The 20187-nt window shown below is 43.6% G+C and overlaps 1 protein-coding gene across 1 annotated transcript; it reads right to left on the reverse strand.

Annotated features, from left to right (window-relative positions):
• Positions 1-11655: 11655 nt before the first annotated feature.
• LOC143281858 (uncharacterized) lies at positions 11656-19461 on the reverse strand. Its single transcript, XM_076587110.1, has 6 exons — positions 19330-19461; positions 17829-17987; positions 15702-15848; positions 14669-14815; positions 13016-13162; positions 11656-12141 (listed from the first exon to the last, which is right to left on the reverse strand). The coding sequence occupies exons 1-6, from the start codon at positions 19385-19387 to the stop codon at positions 12014-12016; spliced, it is 786 nt and encodes a 261-aa protein (XP_076443225.1). The 5' UTR covers positions 19388-19461; the 3' UTR covers positions 11656-12013.
• Between the last annotated feature and the right edge of the window lie 726 nt (positions 19462-20187).

Below are 20187 nucleotides of genomic sequence, written 5' to 3' on the forward strand. Positions count from 1 at the left end.
GTCGGATAGGTCGCAAAAGAAAGACCTCAACACCTACTTTCTAATAAGTATAAAATGAAGTGTTGATTATTTACGATGAATTTATCATCTTAATTTGTCACCTGAAAAGGGTCAGTTTTAGCGAGCTCATCGCGGAAAATTTATGATGATGGAGTCTCCCGTCGGGCCGACGGATGAGTAGGCAGGCAGGCTTATCTGTCGGTGTGTGTCCTCATATGGGAGAAGAGGCCGATTCTGGATGCGCAGCATTTCCCACAGGTGTTGCAAGGGAAAACGTCTCCAGAAGTTGAGCCCTGCTTCCTTCGCTCACGCTTCTCCTTAATGGCCAGCATTCTCTTGTTTTCAAACGTCTTTATGCCACTAGAGCACAGCATCCTCCAGCGAGAGCAGTCAAGGGCATCAGTTTCCCAGGAAGCGATGTCTGTGTCACGGGCTTTGAGGTTTGTCTTCAAGGTGTCCTTGAAGCACTTGCAGGGTCTTCCAAGTTCGCGGTGGCCTTCCTTCAGCTGGCCATACAAAAGCATCTTCGGGATCCTCCTGTCTGTCATGCAGACAACGTGTCCTGCTCAGCGTAGCTGGCACTGGATCAACAGGCTTTCGAAGCTGGGCAGGCCGCTCCTCTCTAGGACCTGGAGGTTGGAGACCCTGTCTTGCTACTTTATGCCGCGGAAAATTACAAACTGGTTTAAATCAGTCTAACGTAGGCAAATACAAATGGAATAGATTTAAAGATGGAACTGCGACGATTCTGCCAGTATATAATACTTGTAGTTTACTGATCTGACAGAAGATATATTAATTAAATATGCTGTGTCAGAAGCACAGATTAGAGCTCACCCAATGGCGTACAGCAACACTGGTTATGGAGTGCTTGTGTGGCAAGGAGGACAAAATGACTAAGTTTAGCGTCAGTTGAAATCTTTACACTGACGAACGATTAAACTGAAATCAAGCATGCTTCTAACTGATTAAAGTGTGTGTGTAAGCACAACAATTATAATATTACAGTGAACGATACAGAGACTTGATTTAATAGATGTTTAGAGAAAAGGTTTAGAATGGGCTTTGAATTCAAACTGGGAATGGCGTCACACATTATGAGTGAGTCACTGAAGACCAGCGTGTTAATTGCGGAAAAAGCGTCTGCTATAGCTCAGCTTTCGGCTTGCGTTGTGAGTTGAACTACGTGGTTAGTAGCCAGTCGTACTGAGCACTTGGCTACACAGAATTTGCAAGGAATGTAATATGAGTACTTTATCATATCATATCAAGTGTCACGGCATTTTGGCTTTATCAGCCTTTTGCCCGATCAATTAGGACTTTATTTATTCCTTAAAAAAACAACAACACATTATAACTTTATAATTTACTAATGTTATGGCTAACTTCCTATGGAGAAATTAACTTGGAATCCACAATCCTTCCAGTGTTTATCTAATTAATTCTTAAAACTGTTAAGCGTTCCTGCAGTGACGATGTTACTGGGCAGATTATTCAAGAAGTTAACAACCCTGTTAGTAAAAAAAATTTTTTTTTAAAGTGTGGAAAAAGGTTTGGTTTGGTGAATGTCTTCATTAGTTTTAATGGGTGTCCTCATGTATAATTATTGTCCTTCAGAGTGAAAAGATTTTGCATAGTTCTCTTATCATAATGTCCATGTAGAATCTTATATGTCTCAATCATATCACCCCTTAACCTGGGGATGAATTTCATTTTGCTTTAGAATGTCACCAAAACTGATACCACATAAATATAAATCACATATGTCAATGTTCGGTTTATGCAATTCATTCAGTGCTGGGATGAAAACACAAATTAATCTGAGTAAATTCATAAAACTTGGAAAGGGTGTGTAGCTTTTGTTACATCTAGAACATACTTGTCGGTATGTTCAAGTTTGATTTGTTTTGTTGCATATCATTATCACTAGCGCGCGCGTGTTTGTGTGCGTGCGTGGGTGTGCGTTTTTGCGTGTTTTGGAGACGTCGGTGGACTGAAGTTGTGATTCAATGAGTATGTATTGTTATTGTATCATCCACACCTCAAAAGGGGCAAAAGGGTTAAATTTCTTTGAATATGTGAATCTTCAACTTGATTGTAAGATCGTTTATTGTTGTCAAGGTCTTTATTAGTCATTTATGTAAATGTCAAGGACAAAATGATGTCATGTTAGCTTTTGCGTGGATGGTTATGTAAGTTATGATAAAAGAAACGTTAAGGAGAAGCTAGAGGTAATTACTATTGTTGCAACTTCTATGAGTTAACAATTATAAATTCTTAACTGATAGATACGATTATACTCATATATGGATGAAGTGAGAGTGTATGTAGTAAAGTTAGTGAAATTGTACAGGGCACACACACATACACACATGTGACTGACGGGACCAAACGGACAATACAAGACAATATGGAGACACCAGCATAAACACGTTCATTAGCAATGACGAAGAGAAAGTGTTGTTTTTTGGGGTTAAAGAGCTTGTGGTGTGGCGCTGGACCAAGGACCAGCAGCAGTAACGGAACTAGGGCGCCTCGTGGTTGGCTGCCCAGAGACCCTGAAAAGAGGTGCCAAGGATTGTGCTGCCTATATGGACCGGAACAATGTTACTGTCAATTGTGTGGTGATGTGGTGTGTGTGTGATGTGATGTGGTGTGAATCCGTGAATGAATGAGAATAAATTCTATTAGTTTTCTATGAATTTCACTGTGTGTGTATATATATATTTGCGTGATAGGTGAGTGAGGATATAATTATCAACATGAGCATGCGCTTCTTGAAAAGGGGTCAGTGAGATACGAATGAAATCAATCATAAATTAATTTTATTGGTGAAAACGTTGCATTTGACAGGCAATGGGGTGAATATTAACATCTCAAACGAAAAAAAAAAGTGTGAAGCACAATAGAACAGATACGTGCAAAATAACATTACAGAATAGAAGAGAATAGCGGAAATATAACAACCAGCTGGGCGTGTTGTCCAAGTCAGTTGCACTTACTTCTTGTATCTGCTGTTGTCTGTATGCTGTTGTCTGTATGCCGTTACAAAATCAAAGAAAAAACCAAACAATGAACTGAATGGAACTCCAGTCACTGTCGCCCTCAAACCACTGCCTTGTGTTGCTGCTGACCTGGTGGCTGGCGAGACACGACAGACAGATTGACAACCCGCTGCTGTCATGAGCGACAAAGGCGGGGTGCGTGCAGCGGAGAGCAACGAACAGCAGCCGGTGTAGTATCCCACATTGTCCCCCACCTGGAAGCGTCCCCGGGGCACAAACTGACCGCTGGAAATGTCCCCCGGGGACTTTCTCGCCGTTCCTAATGTCCCTTGCGGACATGTCAACGGCCAAAATGTCCCCTTTCTCTTGTTTTAGCCTCGTTCTGAAATGTCCCCCTTACCCTGAAAATGTCCTCCCCATGTATCCCGTAACGACCCCTTTGCCAAAAATGCCCCCCTCCCTGTGTGTGTATGTGTGTGTGTTTGTGTGTATAATTGTGCGTGGGTGTGGGTGTAAGTGTGGGTGTCTGCGTGTGTAGTTTAAGTGTGGGAGATGTGGGGGTGGGGAGGGATGTCTGTGAGTCTGTTTATATATTTCTGTGTCCAAAAAAGCCACCATGTAAGCTGGTGTATAAGTGTGTAAAAACTGTTTGAGAGTGTGGGTGGTGGGGGTTACACTGCCGGCACACTATAACGCCCACCCCAGGCTTTTGAATGCAATGTCCTCATTGCTGCTGACCAGTGCTGTCATCAAGTAATGCTAATGGGGAGATTGGTTCTCTTACCCAAAAATTAGCAAAAACAAGACATGTGTAAATGAGAACATTGCAAGACTCTGTAACCATACATTCTCCAGTGTATGTCACCCTTACCAATACAAATCAACAGAAAAATTGCAAATGTCAAAAAAAGAAAACAAATACATGAATAATTTACAATCAATGAAATGCAGTACCTCAACAACCACAACCCAAAAATTAACATGCGAGTTCCAGCTGACACACATCAGCCACCACAAGCCCTGGAACGGATGAAAAAAAAAACAAACAACAACACAGAACAACATTGCATGGCATACACAATTTCCTCATCCACATCATACCCTTCACAGGCTTCAGCAATAGGCTTAGACCACGCTGGATGGCTTGCATCAACTTTGTACCTGGCTCTATCCCTACAAGCTGACTCTGACAGTTTCCCACCTCTGTCAGTCTGAGCTGGTACCCTGGCACCTGCACATGTCCCGTGCACCCCAGACATCGGATGAGACCTGGTGCCAGTCTCACACAAACCAGTTACCACTGGTCTGTGTGACTGTCCGGGAGACTTGACTGCATCCTGGCAGTCTCCATCATCTGTGCCCTCCCTTGTGGCACATGTACCAGGAACACCTGGATCAGGTGGTATGGACAGCAGCACCCATTCACCCTGGCAAGGAGCATCTTCACAGTCACCTATCGTCCTGAGTCTTTTCTTTCGGGCTCTGATCCTGCCTCCTGAGACTTTTGGCAAGTCTCTTTGGTTCTCATTGTGGGAATCTTGATACTTTCCCTTGGGGAGAACCTTACCTACCTTTGGGGAAATCCCATTTCCCACCACTGACTGACCTTTCCCTTTCCTACCTCTGTTCCTTCTCTTCCTACCCACAGCCCTTTTCTCACCTAAAACTCCTCTCTGATCAGCTAAATCTGAAATGAACCCCTGCATGGACCTAACACTCTCTTCTAAATGCAACAGTTTCTCTCCCAATTGAGCTGTCTCTTCCCTGGCCTGTTGCTGCTGTTGGTCCTCCTCCAGCTCTCGCTGCAGCCTCAGGGCTTCATCCCGCGCCTGGATGGAGGTGGTTTGAGACTCCCTGCTCACTACCCAGCGCAGCTCCCTTTTCAGCAGGAGGTTCCAGAGGCCATCGATGAAGTGGTCCCTCAGCATCTCAGCGGTGAGGGCCCCAGTGCTCTTCATTCGGATGGTTCTCTCAAGACTCCACAGAGCATGAGAATAGTCCAAGATGGACTCCTCCGGCAACTGCTCCCTGCTGAAAAATGTGGACAGCAGTGTGGTGACACGCCGCCCGTCACCGAACACCCCCAGCAAAATGTCGATCACCTTCTCTGGGGTGTTGGTCTCCTCCAGGTCCCGCAGCATCAGCTCCCTGCGTGCGGTTCCCTGCAGATGGCTGTAAACGAAGAAAGCAGCCATCTCGTCTCCCATGGGGTACACAGCCAGGACTCTCTTCGCCTCCACGATGAAGTCCTCAGCCGACATCTCGCCAGGCTTACCAGTGAATACTGGCAGTGTGGGTGCTGCATACCACCCCATGGGAAACTCCTGCGCCATTGTAGTTGGGGTTGTCATCTCTGGGTTGTTACTGGCCTGTGTTACCTGTCTGTGTGCTGCTTAAGTCCCAGACTTAACCTGCCTACAGTAAAACACTCTACCTGCCTATCCTGTCGGCGACGCCAAGTTGTAGAAACTGTTTGAGAGTGTGGGTGGTGGGGGTCACACTGCCGGCACACCATAACAAGTGTATACATCCCCTTGTATGCTGTACAAGCATTGGGTTCATGCTTTTGAATATAACAAGTATTTTTACACGCGCGCTCGTGTGTGTGTGTGTGTGTGCGAGCGATTGTGTCTGTAATTGTCTTTGATGCGTGCATGCGTGTGTGTGTGATAGTGTGTGCGTGCGTGCGAGGGTGGCCGAAGTGCGTGCGAATGTGTCTGTATGCATCATACGCGCGCGCGTATAGGTATATGTGAAAGTTATTTAAGTGATAAAAACCAATTTTCAATGCAAAATCTTTGGTATATATTCCCTGAGTTTTCCCTGTCTTTCTGTCAGCGTTATAATGCCACTGAGTAAAATATGCTAACATGCCTCAGTTGACAAAACTGAAGAGATTATCATGTGGGAGAGAGACAGAGACAGACAGAGGGAGGGACAGACAGAAAGAGAGACAGGTATGTATATGTGTAAGTGACTTGAAAATATTGAAATAACAGTTTGAAAACAAACAAATGACATACCACGAACATAAGCTTTCCAGAGAGAAACATGTGGTGTCACAAAATACTCATGTCCTCAATAAAACAACGAACAATCGAATTTTGGCCACGTAAGACCATAAAATAAAAAAGCAATAACAATTGTAAAAACAAAAACATACAACAACTATAAAATATGAATGGCCTCTGTGGTTAAAAAAATCTCTTCGTATTGTGTAGAGGCCAGCAGTTCTACGAAATGCTCTTTTCTCGGCTTTTTTCTTTGTTCTGCATTCCGGAGTGCACTTGGGTAAATGTACTTTCTTTTTTTTTCTTTTTTTACAATACAATCCAATACAATACAACTTTATTCATCCATTAGGAAACTGAATTGTGCATCCACAGGCTCATCACTCACCATTCACAATATCTCAGCCAACAGCCAAGTCCAGCACACTCGCAACACGACAAACGTTGGACAAAAGATAAAAGAGAAATGCATGAAGCTAAATACACACAAGCAAGTAATACAACACAGCGGGCACATATCCCCCCCCCCCCACACACACACCCAAGTCCCGTTACCCTCCAACACACACACACACACACACACACACAAACAAACAAACAAACACACACACACACACTTTGTAAAATAGCATGAATATAAAGAAACACAATATCAGAATAAAATAAGTACACACACACACACACAAACACACACACACTTTGTAAAATAGCATGAATATAAAGAAACATAATATCAGAACAAAAAATGCTTCCATAAAATTATTATGAATTACAAACATGTAAAACATCAACATCAATATTGTAAAACTCGTGACTCACACAAGGGCACAGTTATCACCCATGCTAATTCGATACATCCAGCTTTTAACACTCTTCCTAAGAAAAATCAAATAGTCATCGCTGAAACCACACACACACACACACACACAAACACACACATGCGCGCGTGCGCATGATCCACACCAACATAGGTACAGACTCATACATATAGGCGCGCACGCGCGCACACACACACACACACATACAGCGTGTGCTCGCAGATGTAACAAATGTTCTGTTGGAGAAAAGAGGGGGTGGGGAGGTGCGGGGTATTTTTGGCAAAGGGGACCCTACAGGGTACAAGGGGAGGGGACAGTCTGGGATGCTACACCGGTGTAACACGAGAATTTCACTACCACCCCATGAGAAATTTACTCTACCGAAAAATAACTTTACCCCCAGAGTATACTCAAGTAAAGAGCTTTTTCAGCCTACAAAAGGAAATAAGTTTACTGTGGTGTTTTCATACGTAAAAAAAAGTGATTCATATTGTCAAATGGTTCTTTCATTTTGGAAAACCAGTGTCAAACTCACCCAGGGTGACCATGTGACTAGCTAATAACTTCCAGTGTGAGAGAATTACCCATTTAATTTGTCCTTTTCAGACGGGTTTTTGTCAGCATTTGAGTCCCACACCCCTGACACTTATTATATTTGTACACAAGTCATTCAACAGCATGCTTTTCCATATCTGTTAGACGGTTGATTGGACGCGATTCACTTCACAGCAGCAAACCCTGTTTCTTTGGATTCGTTTAGATCTTTTTGGATAATAGTATATCCAGGAACGGAAATTTCTTGGCTGGATAAAGAATATGTTTATTTATTGTAGAAAGGTACGGCCTTTATTTAGTGTAGAAAGGTACGGCCATAAATGAAAGCATTTGCCATGACTTAAAATCAGTGAAGAAACAGCGCGCTTAAGAAAATCAATTAAGTGACCCATTCACACACCACCTTTCGGTGGACAAGTATTTTGGGATGAGTTCAAAAGGAATGAGTGGTTTGTAGAATATAAGTGAAAAACAGAAAAAGAACTATGAAAAACTATGTCACGTTGACCTTTAACGGATCAGGCACGTACACAGTTCAGCACACACACACACACACACACACACACACACACACACACACACACACACACAGAGTCAGCAAAACCCCTTTTACTTCACTACATTGAACAATCAAGCGGAACGAAATCAATATACAGGTCGCTGCTGTGGTCACACCGGTTTCAGTTGCTGTCAACTCTTTTGTCCCGATGTAACGGACTGGATTTACACCAATCTCATTTTTAACCCCGGAGGTAAATTTTGTACACAATAAAAACTGACAGCATTTTTACAGCGCTTACCACGTGCCACCAGGGCACCAAACGCGTTTACATGTTGCGTGAATAAGGTATACAGGAATATGAAAAATATGAAGATAGCAAGTGGCTAACCCCATGCAATAGCTCACTTAGGTGTCAGCACTACGGCGCCTGTTCCGTTCACTGAAAAAGGAAAGGAACAGACCATAGTTAGTTGTGAATGAATTGGACCCATGGACCACCCCTCTCCTTTTCCATCTTGTCTTGTCTTGTGCAGCACTGGAGTCACGGTGAACCATGAAGGCTTTGCCTCTTGCTGATCAATAAACACACACACACACACACTCACACACCTCTCTCTCTTCAACACGCAAAGCCATGGTTCACGTGTGATTCATGCTCAACAACAGCAAAATCAAGTGACAGGGGGAGTGTGGGGGAAAGTAACAGCGTGTGTGTGTGTGTGTGTGTGTGTGTGTGTGTGTGTGTGTGTGTCTTAGTACCTGTCTATCTAGCTACATATATATATATATATATATATATATGTGTGTGTGTGTGTGTGTGTGTGTACATGTGTGCGTGCGCGAGAGAAAGAGAGAGAGAGAGAGATCCAAATAATATTTTTGGTAACCATCTGAAAGAACTGTTTTTCGAACTGAAGATGTGTGCTGTAAACGGAACGATTCTACGATTCTTTTCACAGCAACCCACATCGATCGGCATTGGATTGTAATAAGATCAAGATATGGATCTGTTTCAAACTTACCCTATCTTTATCGCGACTTTCCGGCCTTACTAAATCGTAACAAAATTGCCAAAAACAGTTCATGGCGAAATGTATACGGTAATCATTCCGTGCAAGTTCAGTTCTTTCGAAAAACAGCGATTCGCGGATCAAACGCGTTATACCACTCCAAACATGCATAACATGATGTATTCTCCGTGACTCAAATCAGGGTGTACTAAGGTTTCTCTCCATGACTGCAGAAGTTTGCCTCACTGATTCACTCAGAAGCCAGTGAGATATAAAAGAAATTGAATAAATTAATAGGTTAAAAGACTCTTCAAACGGGCATGCAAAATACGGGTTCAGTTTAAAGCCCTCTAGACAAGGGAAATGACAATTGTTATCATGAAATCAAAATACAATTCAAATAATATCACACACACACACACACACACACACACACACACACACACACACACACACACACACACACACACACACACCATTGTCGTACATCGAATCATCTGGAAATTGGTAGCTGGTTAAAAGTGAAACACCATATCGAAAATCAGCTGACCCAGAAACAACTGCATGAAACTGAGGACTACTATCACAGACACGATCTTTCGATTCGTCCTTGCGGGTGATTCATGCACAAGTCAAGCCCTTCATGGCTCACGTGATTCCTGCTGAACGACGACAACACAGCGGAAAACGTGAAGGGGTGGCCGGGAAGAAGGGGTGAGGGCAGTGGTATATTCTTATTTTTCGTCACCATCAGAAACAAAATTATGTTTGTCAAACAAAACGTTGTGTGCTGGAAACAGAACAATAACATTTTTAGCAGCCTACATCGATCAACATTTCGTTGTTTAACGAGCAAACTAATGAACCTGTCGAAGGTTTCTAACATTTCCTGTCGTCATCATGAAAGTTCGGTTTCTATTAATCGCAACAAAACCACCAAACGCTTTTTCGGGCGTTAGATACACGATAATTACTCAGGACATGTCCAATTCATTTCGATAAAATGATCGGCATAGCGGACGCTGTAGTACTTCTTATTCTTCCACTTGACGACCAGCATAATGATAATAATAATAATTCATAACTTTCTATGGCGCGATATCCAGTACTAACGCTGCTCAAAGCGCCTTACAGCATCAGGTGGTTGATGAAAACTGTCGTGTTGTGGGAGGCTGCTGTTGGGTGCAATTCAGCTGGACTACCGAGAGGTGTAGAATAAACTGATAGGGGAGATGGGGCACAGTCCACTGGTGTGTTCGCATCTCCAGCTAGGCCAGTCCACTATCTCTCAACCGATGCATCCAAGACACTTGTATGCTCTCTGGTTCTCCCAAGATTGGATTACTGCAACTCTCTTTTGGCCGGCCTTCCCAAATATCTGTTAGACAGACTCCAACGAATTCAGAATAACACTGCCAGACTCATTTGCAGAGCTTCTAAATTTGACCATGTTTCTCCTCTCCTTCAGTCTCTCCACTGGTTGCCTGTTTCTGATCGAATAGACTATAAGCTATCCACTCTGACCTTTTCTGCAGTCAACGGATCTGGCCCCAAGTATCTTTCTGAACTCATCCATATCTATACCCCGTCTCGCCAGCTCCGTTCTTCCTCTGATACTCGACTTCTCAGGATACCTCACGTCAGAAGTAAGACCTATGGACACAGATCGTTTTCTTTTCAATCGCCAAAGACGTGGAACAAGCTCCCTGATAACCTCCGTCATTCTGATTCCCTCGCATCTTTTAAATCTCGTCTCAAACCTCACCTTTTCCCTCAGCAATAAGTTCAATTGTGGCAGGTCCACTTCCTTTTCGTTAGGTGTGCTTGACTATGTGTGTATACATATGTATGTGTACATAACTACATGCATGTATATGAATATGTATTGTGTGTGCGTGTGTTTATGTAAGCTTGTGCCTGCCTATGTGTGCGTATGTGTTAGGGTAGCTGTTAGATACACATGTATGTTAAAATGTATGTATGCAGTGTGTGTGTGTGTGTGTGTGTGTGTGTGTGTGTGTGTGTGGTCACATTTTGGTGTGTGTATGTAACAGATATAATGTTTTATGTTAACAAAAGCGTTTTTGTAAAGCACCTAGAGCAGATTTCTGGATAGTGTGCTATATAAGTATCCATTATTATTATTATTATTATTACGGTAGCGGTCCCCGGGAACACACCCAACCGGCACAGCCCTAACTCTTGGTAACATTAGAGTGAAGTTTATTCTTCTCAAGGAAATATATTATTATTCTATTCATGAACCTTTAAACTAAGTCTCTTGACGTCACCCACGAGACAAAGTGACTATCGTAATCTATTCTTGTTTTTGCTTTTTGTAAAGCATTCAAACGGAAAAGGGTGACTTTGTTGGATATCATAAATAGCTTTTCCAGTGTTCAGTCCTTGAAATTCTTTTTCTTCAACACATTGTAATTTTTGCTCACATATCCGGTTATGAGCAACCATGGCCTGATGGTTTAGCCTCTCTCGCTCTCTCTCTCTCTCGATACTGTACACACACATACTCACACACACACGTCTGTACATATATATATATATATATATGTATGTATGTATGTATATGTATATTATATATACGTATGTATATACATATACATCTCTCTCTCTCTGTCTATATATATATATATATATATGTGTGTGTGTGTGTGTGTGTGTGTGTGTGTGTGTGTGTGTGTGTGTGTGTGTGTGTGTATTCTTCGGGCAGAGTAAACATAAGTACTTTCATTCAAATCATTTTATCACTTTAATGTCAGTATTTCAAGACAGATTTCAATGCACTGAGCACAGCATTACTGATATGAAGTAATTGTGTGTGCTGATGCACTCAAGCGAAACGTCAACATTCCTGCTGAGTATAGCTAAATAGTATTCACATTGCTGAAATGTACCTATGTGTTCCAGAATCTTTATATACAATGGACACTACACGCGCACAAAAAGATGATCAAGATAACGGGAAGGACTGTAATAGTCTTGGAGAGTGGAGTGGAATTGGCTGGGATCTTGCAGAGGTCCAGGAGGAGGTTATTGCGGGTAGTCAGTTGAGAGAAGCTCTGTTGGCTGGAGATTGTGGACCCTGGAGCCACAGTTACGGACAGGCCATCAGAGTGCAGGTAGCCAGGTTGTTGCCCGCACAGTGACAGGTGTTGCAGTCGTTCATGTAGGTCTCCCCTGCTTTGTATTCCACGCCCTGGAAGAGGCAGCCCTTTGTGCTGGCTGCTTCACGGCATGGGGACAGAGCAGTACAGCGTCATCACAAAAAGTGGGCTTGATTCTGTTCGTTTTCGGTAATTAGTCGTGAGGACGTCTAGCTAAGCGAGAAATGAATGCTCTATTGTGAAAACACCATAGCCTAGACATGGTTCCTATCCTGTACACAGAGAAGTCGTTAGAAGACGTACGCACAGTTCTATGAAGGTTCATTCATTGAGGTGGATGTTTGTTTGTTGTTTGTTGTTGTAATTATACAGTGTTGTCCTTTAGAAAATGTGCATGACTGATTCCTTCCCCCCACCTTTCCCCATCCCCACTTGTTCTGTCATTGTCCTCATGTCCTCAGCATCTTTCTCTGCTGTCTCCATTCACCTCTTCAGGAACAGCCGGCCTGGTCGTGTACATCAAAGAAAAATAATTTCTGAACATGTTCCTTCTCTCTCTCTCTTTGTGTGTGTGTGTGTGTGTGTGTGTGTGTGTGTGTGTGTGTGTGTGTGTGTGTGTGTGTGTGACAAAGAGACAGAGAGAACGACAGCAAAAAACAAGCATTACCAAACAGAAAATAATGAAAGTGTAAAACTGGCTCTCTACTTAAGGTCAAAGGCGTGTAAAGTGTATTTTTCAGATATGATTTAATTCCTCCACATAATCCATCTGACATAACTATGTTGTGATATTCATTTGTGGATTCAATTTCGTCGACTTTTGTTCAGTGTGAACTGTGTCTTTATTGCATAGTACAAGTGTAGATACGTGGTGTAAAACCATGTCTGCCAGTCTTCGTTGGGTCTGTCTATCAGTATTCTGTATGTACTGAACTATAATGAAAACCCATAATTATTTCAATGGTTGAACTTAAACATGACATTCTGATCACCTCTGGTGTGTACGCAGGCCATCAGAGTGCAGGCAGCCACATTCTTGCCGACACAGTGACAGGTGTTGCAGTCATTCATGTAGGTCTCCCCAGGTCTGTATTCCACGCCCTGGTAGAGACATCCCTCGGGGCTGTCCGTATCAGGGGCTGGCAACAGAGCAACACAGCGTGACCACAGAACAGAGCAACACAGCGTGACCACAGAACAGAGCAACACAGAACAACACAGCGTGACCACAGAACAGAGCAACACAGAACAACACAGCGTGACCACAGAACAGAGCAACACAGCGTGACCACAGAACAGAGCAACACAGAACAACACAGCGTGACCACAGAACAGAGCAACACAGAACAACAGAGCAACACAGCATGACCACAGAACAGAGCAACACAGCGTGACCACAGAACAGAGCAACACAGCGTGACCACAGAACAGAACAGAACAACACAGCGTGACCACAGAACAGAGCAACACAGCGTGACCACAGAACAAAACAACACAGAGCAACACAGCGTGACCACAGAACAGAACAACACAGAGCAACACAGCGTGACCACAGAACAGAACAACACAGAGCAACACAGTGTGACTACAGAACAGAGCAACACAGCGTGACCACAGAACAGAGCAACACAGCGTGACCACAGAACAGAACAACACAGAGCAACACAGCGTGACCACAGAACAGAGCAACACAGCGTGACCACAGAACAGAACAACACAGCGTGACCACAGAACAGAGCAACACAGCGTGACCACAGAACAGAGCAACACAGCGTGACCACAGAACAGGGCTGATTCTGCTTGTTTCGGTTATTAGATCTGAGAACGTCCAGCCAAGCAAGACAAAGATGCTGTAATCTGAAGACAGCTAGACATGTATGGTTCCTGTACCCATTAACACGCAATCAGATAAAAATCAAACGTAGACGTTTACACAATTCTATGAACGATCCCCTCGTTTGCCTCTGTGTGTGTGTGTGTGTGTGTGTGTGTGTGTGTGTGTGTGTGTGTTTATGGTACATGATCGAGCGTTTAATTCTCTAAGCGATGTCTGCTTCCTTTATAATTTTTGGCTTACGTGGTTAAACAACACCAGTCTATAATAACCATGTGCTTCCGTGTCTGCGTGTATGTGTGCGTATGTATGCGTGTGGCTGTTGTCAACTTTAACAAACTAATTTCCTCTGAAAATATCTTGTCTGTCGACTCCAAAGTGGGCTTAAAATTGGAATGATCAGTTCTTTCCGCACATTCTAATTGTAATGGCAATGCACTTCTCGGAATGACACAAAATTATAAGGAAACCAGAATTTTTCCACAGTCAAATTAGTTACATTTTCATTTGTTATTTGGAAACTTTGCACGTTTATCTGACATATCAACATACGGATTTATTGCAGTCGTTCTATCATTTGTAGTTAAAATAAGAGCTTCTGCTTCAAATGCAATTTATATTAATGCATACTCTACCAACTAATTGGACATCATTCTGAACACACTTTGGATATTGACTAAATCAATACTTTTTTTCCAAATTAGGATGGGATTGGCATAGCTCTGGACAGTGTATATTTCATGATAAAACAATAAGAAATAATGCACTCCTATATATTTTGACTGGTCGAGTTTAAAGATAGCATTCAAACCAATTCTGTCTCCGTTGTCATGAGGACAGGCCATCAGAGTGCAGGTAGCCAGGTTGTTGCCCGCACAGTGACAGGTGTTGCAGTCGTTCATGTAGGTCTCCCCTGCTTTGTACTCCACGCCCTGGAAGAGGCAGCCCTTTGTGCTGGCTGCTTCACGGCATGGGGACAGAGCAGTTCAGCGTCATCACAAAAAGTGGGCTTGATTCTGTTCGTTTTCGGTAATTAGTCGTGAGGACGTCTAGCTAAGCGAGAAATGAATGCTCTATTGTGAAAACACCATAGCTTAGACATGGTTCCTATCCTGTACACAGAGAAGTCGTGAGAAGACGTACGCACAGTTCTATGAAGGTTCATTCATTGAGGTGGATGTTTGTTTGTTGTTTGTTGTTGTAATTATACAGTGTTGTCCTTTAGAAAATGTGCATGACTGATTCCTTCCCCCCACCTTTCCCCATCCCCACTTGTTCTGTCATTGTCCTCATGTCCTCAGCATCTTTCTCTGCTGTCTCCATTCACCTCTTCAGGAACAGCCGGCCTGGTCGTGTACATCAAAGAAAAATAATTTCTGAACATGTTCCTTCTCTCTCTCTCTCTCTCTTTGTGTGTGTGTGTGTGTGTGTGTGTGTGTGTGTGTGTGTGTGAGAGAGAGAGAGACAGAGACAGAGACAGAGAGAGACAGAGAGAACGACAGCAAAAAACAAGCATCACCAAACAGAAAATAATGAAAGTGTAAAACTGGCTCTCTACTTAAGGTCAAAGGCGTGTAAAGTGTATTTTTCAGATATGATTTAATTCCTCCACATAATCCATCTGACATAACTATGTTGTGATATTCATTTGTGGATTCAATTTCGTCGACTTTTGTTCAGTGTGAACTGTGTCTTTACTGCATAGTACAAGTGTAGATACGTGGTGTAAAACCATGTCTGCCAGTCTTCGTTGGGTCTGTCTATCAGTATTCTGTATGTGCTGAACTATAATGAAAGCCCATAATTATTTCAATGGTTGAACTTAAACATGACATTCTGATCACCTCTGGTGTGTACGCAGGCCATCAGAGTGCAGGCAGCCACGTTCTTGCCGACACAGTGACAGGTGTTGCAGTCATTCATGTAGGTCTCCCCAGGTCTGTATTCCACGCCCTGGTAGAGACATCCCTCGGGGCTGTCCGTGTCAGGGGCTGGCAACAGAGCAACACAGCGTGACCACAGAACAGAGCAACACAGCGTGACCACAGAACAGAGCAACACAGCGTGACCACAGAACAGAGCAACACAGAGCAACACAGCATGACCACAGAACAGAGCAACACAGCGTGACCACAGAACAGAACAACACAGAGCAACACAGCGTGACCACAGAACAGAGCAACACAGCGTGATCACAGAACAGAGCAACACAGCGTGACCACAGAACAGAACAACACAGAACAACACAGCGTGACCACAGAACAGAGCAACACAGCGTGACCACAGAACAGAACAACACAGAACAACACAGCGTGACCACAGAACAGAGCAACACAGCGTGACCACAGAACAGAACAACACAGAACAACACAGCGTGACCACAGAACAGAGCAACACAGAGTGACCACAGAACAGAACAACACAGCGTGACCACAGAACAGAACAACACAGCGTGACCACAGAACAGAGCAACACAGCGTGACCACAGAACACAGCAACACAGCGTGACCACAGAACACAGAGCAACACAGCGTGATCATAGTACAGAGCAACACAGAGCAACACAGTGTGACCACAGAACAGAACAACACAGCGTGACCACAGAACAACACAGAGCAACACAGCGTGACCACAGAACAGAACAACACAGCATGACCACAGAACAGAACAACACAGCGTGACCGACCACAGAACAGAGCAACACAGAGCAACACAGCGTGACCACAGAGCAACACAGAGCAACACAGCGTGACCACAGAACACAGCAACACAGCGTGACCACAGAACAGAACAACACAGTGTGACCACAGAACAGAACAACACAGAACAACACAGCGTGACCACAGAACAGAGCGACACAGAACAACACAGCGTGACCACAGAACAGAGCAACACAGAACAACACAGCGTGACCACAGAACAGAGCAACACAGCGTGACCACAGAACAGAGCAACACAGTGTGACCACAGAACAGAACAACACAGAGCAACACAGTGTGACCACAGAACAGAGCAACACAGAGCAACACAGTGTGACCACAGAACAGGGCTGATTCTTTTTTTTCCTTCTTCTTCTTCTTTCTTTTTTTCCTTCGCTTATTGGTTTTGATAACGTCAAGCCAGTATATGCTTGCAAAACCTATTAAAAAGTGTAGACGTACACATAATTCTAGGAATAATCCCCTCATATGACTGTATAACAAATCACTGAAATGGGTGGATTATAGTTATATATAGTGTTGTCCTTTGGAAAATAAGCCTGATTGCTTCTCCGAAATTTTCCTCTTCACAGTTCTGTTATTTTTCTATTTCTGCATCTTTCTGTCGTCTCTTCCTTCCTCTTTTTCTGGTCTGCCAGGTCGTCTGAATCAAAGTACAAAACCTTTGTGTTCAGTGTGTGTGTGTGTGTGTGTGTGTGGGTGGGTGGGTGGGTGGGTGTGAGGTGCATGAGCGGGTAATTGTCTTCATGATGTATACTTTCATGTATCACTTTTGAATGTATGTATTTGTTATCATGTATCAATACGGCGTGCTCAGTTATTTCTTTTGCAAGAAACAACATTAACTCACTCAGTACGCCCAGTCCTCTCTTCTCCTCTACACAGACCCCTCGGATGTCCAGTGGGTGTCTGAATGACCCAACCTTTAGCTTCCGTCGTCAGAATTGTGGTATTCTTTGTCAACATTCAAATCTTCAGTATAAGAGCCTTCCGCTTGCAATATTTTGATGATGGTAATTGGGGTGAAACGCTGTTAACGTCGTCTCTTTCGCCGTTCGTATGGAAAGAGTTAAAGGAAGAAATATCTGCAGTCTTTGAGGTATATCACTGACTTATTGACATCATGGATATAACTTGATTTATACGTATGTACATTTTCTTTACAGGTTTAGGATAGTATAGTTCTGGACAGCATACACTTTACGATTAAGATTAACATTCATTGATTGTGCTTGAATATGCCATTCTGACCAATTCTGGTGTTTCCGCTAACATGACAGGCCATCAGAGTGCAGGCAGCCACGTTGTTGCCCAGGCAGTGACAGGTGTTGCAGTCATCCTTATAGATCTCCCCAGGACTGTATTCCATGCCCTGGTAGAGACAGCCCTTCACGGTGGCCGTGTCAGGTGCTGGGAACAGAGCAACACAGCGTGATCATAGTACAGAGCAACACAGCGTAATCACGGTACAGAGCAACACAGCGTGAACACGAAAATACGGTTGATTTTGTTTATTTCGGTTAACAGTTAGTTCCGTTAATGTCTATCCAAGCGAGACAAAAGCGCACACCTTGCATGTTGTTGCAGCAACACATCACACGCTTCATTGTGATAACTCACCACTTCATTGTGTTTACTCACCTGTCGTTGTTGCAGCAACACATCACACGCTTCATTGTGATAACTCACCTGTCGTTGCAGCACATCACACGCTTCATTGTGATAACTCACCTGTCGTTGCAGCAACACATCACACGCTTCATTGTGATAACTCACCTGCTTCATTGTGATAACTCACCTGTCGTTGCAGCAACACATCACACGCTTCATTGTGATAATCACCTGTCGTTGTTGCAGCAACACAACACACGCTTCATTGTGATAACTCACCTGTCGTTGTTGCAGCAACACAACACACGCTTCATTGTGATAACTCACCTGTCGTTGTTGCAGCAACACAACACACGCTTCATTGTGATAACTCACCTGTCGTCGTTGCAGCAACACAACACACGCTTCATTGTGATAATCACCTGTCGTTGTTGCAGCAACACAACACACGCTTCATTGTGATAACTCACCTGTCGTTGTTGCAGCAACACAACACACGCTTCATTGTGATAACTCACCTGCTTCATTGTGATAACTCACCTGCTTCATTGTGATAACTCACCTGTCGTTGTTGCAGCAACACAACACATGCTTCATTGTGATAACTCACCGTTTCATTGTGATAACTCACCTGTCGTTGCTGTGGCAACACATCACACGCTTCATTGTGATAACTCACCTGCTTCATTGTGATAACTCACCTGTCGTTGTTGCAGCAACACAACACACCCTTCATTGTGATAACTCACCGTTTCATTGTGATAAATCACCTGTCGTTGTTGCAGCAACACAACACATGCTTCATTGTGATAACTCACCTGTCATTGTTGCAGCAACACAACACACGCTTCATTGTGATAATCACCTGTCGTTGTTGCAGCAACACATCACACGCTCCATTGTGATAATCACCTGTCGTTGTTGCAGCAACACATCACACGCTCCATTGTGATAATCACCTGTCGTTGTTGCAGCAACACACGCTCCATTGTGATAATCACCTGTCGTTGTTGCAGCAACACATCACACGCTTCATTGTGATAACTCACCTGTCGTTGCAGCAACACAACACACGCTTCATTGTGATAATCACCTGTCGTTGTTGCAGCAACACAACACACGCTTCATTGTGATAACTCACCTGTCGTTGCTGTGGCCAAAGGACAGATGGCAACCAAGACCAAAGCCAGGGAGTTCATGTTGTCTGCTGTGTTGTCTAGAATCCTTCAGTGAATGAGAGATTTATCACTGCCTGTTATATAGCCTTGGCTTTTAAAACCGAATGCAGATAAGGGTAGAGGTGAAAAACAACAACAAAAAACAAACGTAAAAAACTTGAAGCTTGCCTCACCTGCCCCAGATCACGTGTCAACATTGTGAAGATAAGACCCCCCCCCTCTCCACACTCATCACGTGTCAACATTGTGAAGATAAGACCCCCCCCCCCCCTCTCCACTCCACCAAAAGAAAAAAGAACATTTCTGTCCAGTAACTGGGGCGAGGGAAAGAATGCAAGCTGTCTGTGCTATTTATCTGTGGATAATATCATAATTATCTGAATTATTTTTGCTCAACTTCTGTCCTTATTACAGGCACCGAATGGATTACTTTGAAAAATGGATAATAACTGAATGACGCGTATGGTTAGCTCTGTCGGTAGACCGTCGAGTTAAAAGCCCACACGTTGTGAGTTCGAATCACAAACCCCCCCATACCCTCTCACCTATACCCCCTTAAAAAGGGGCATTTACGCTGCCTATCCTAACGTGCTGTCGATCTGGTGATGTCAGTGCGGAGGTAGATTTCTCCCCTACTTTCCTGAGATTGTTATCCGCGTCGACCATGTCTCCTGACATGGGTAAGTACGTAAGTGACGAGAGCACTGCACTCACCTCGTGGACAGAAAACACGAACAAGGTTACAAAACTCAAAACAAGACAAGAAAGCGATACCGTTCGACCTTGAGCTCTTCCTAAAACATAACGGTATAAAAGTATTA

Source organism: Babylonia areolata, chromosome 5 (assembly GCF_041734735.1).
Source record: "Babylonia areolata isolate BAREFJ2019XMU chromosome 5, ASM4173473v1, whole genome shotgun sequence".
Lineage (NCBI taxonomy): Eukaryota > Metazoa > Mollusca > Gastropoda > Neogastropoda > Buccinidae > Babylonia > Babylonia areolata.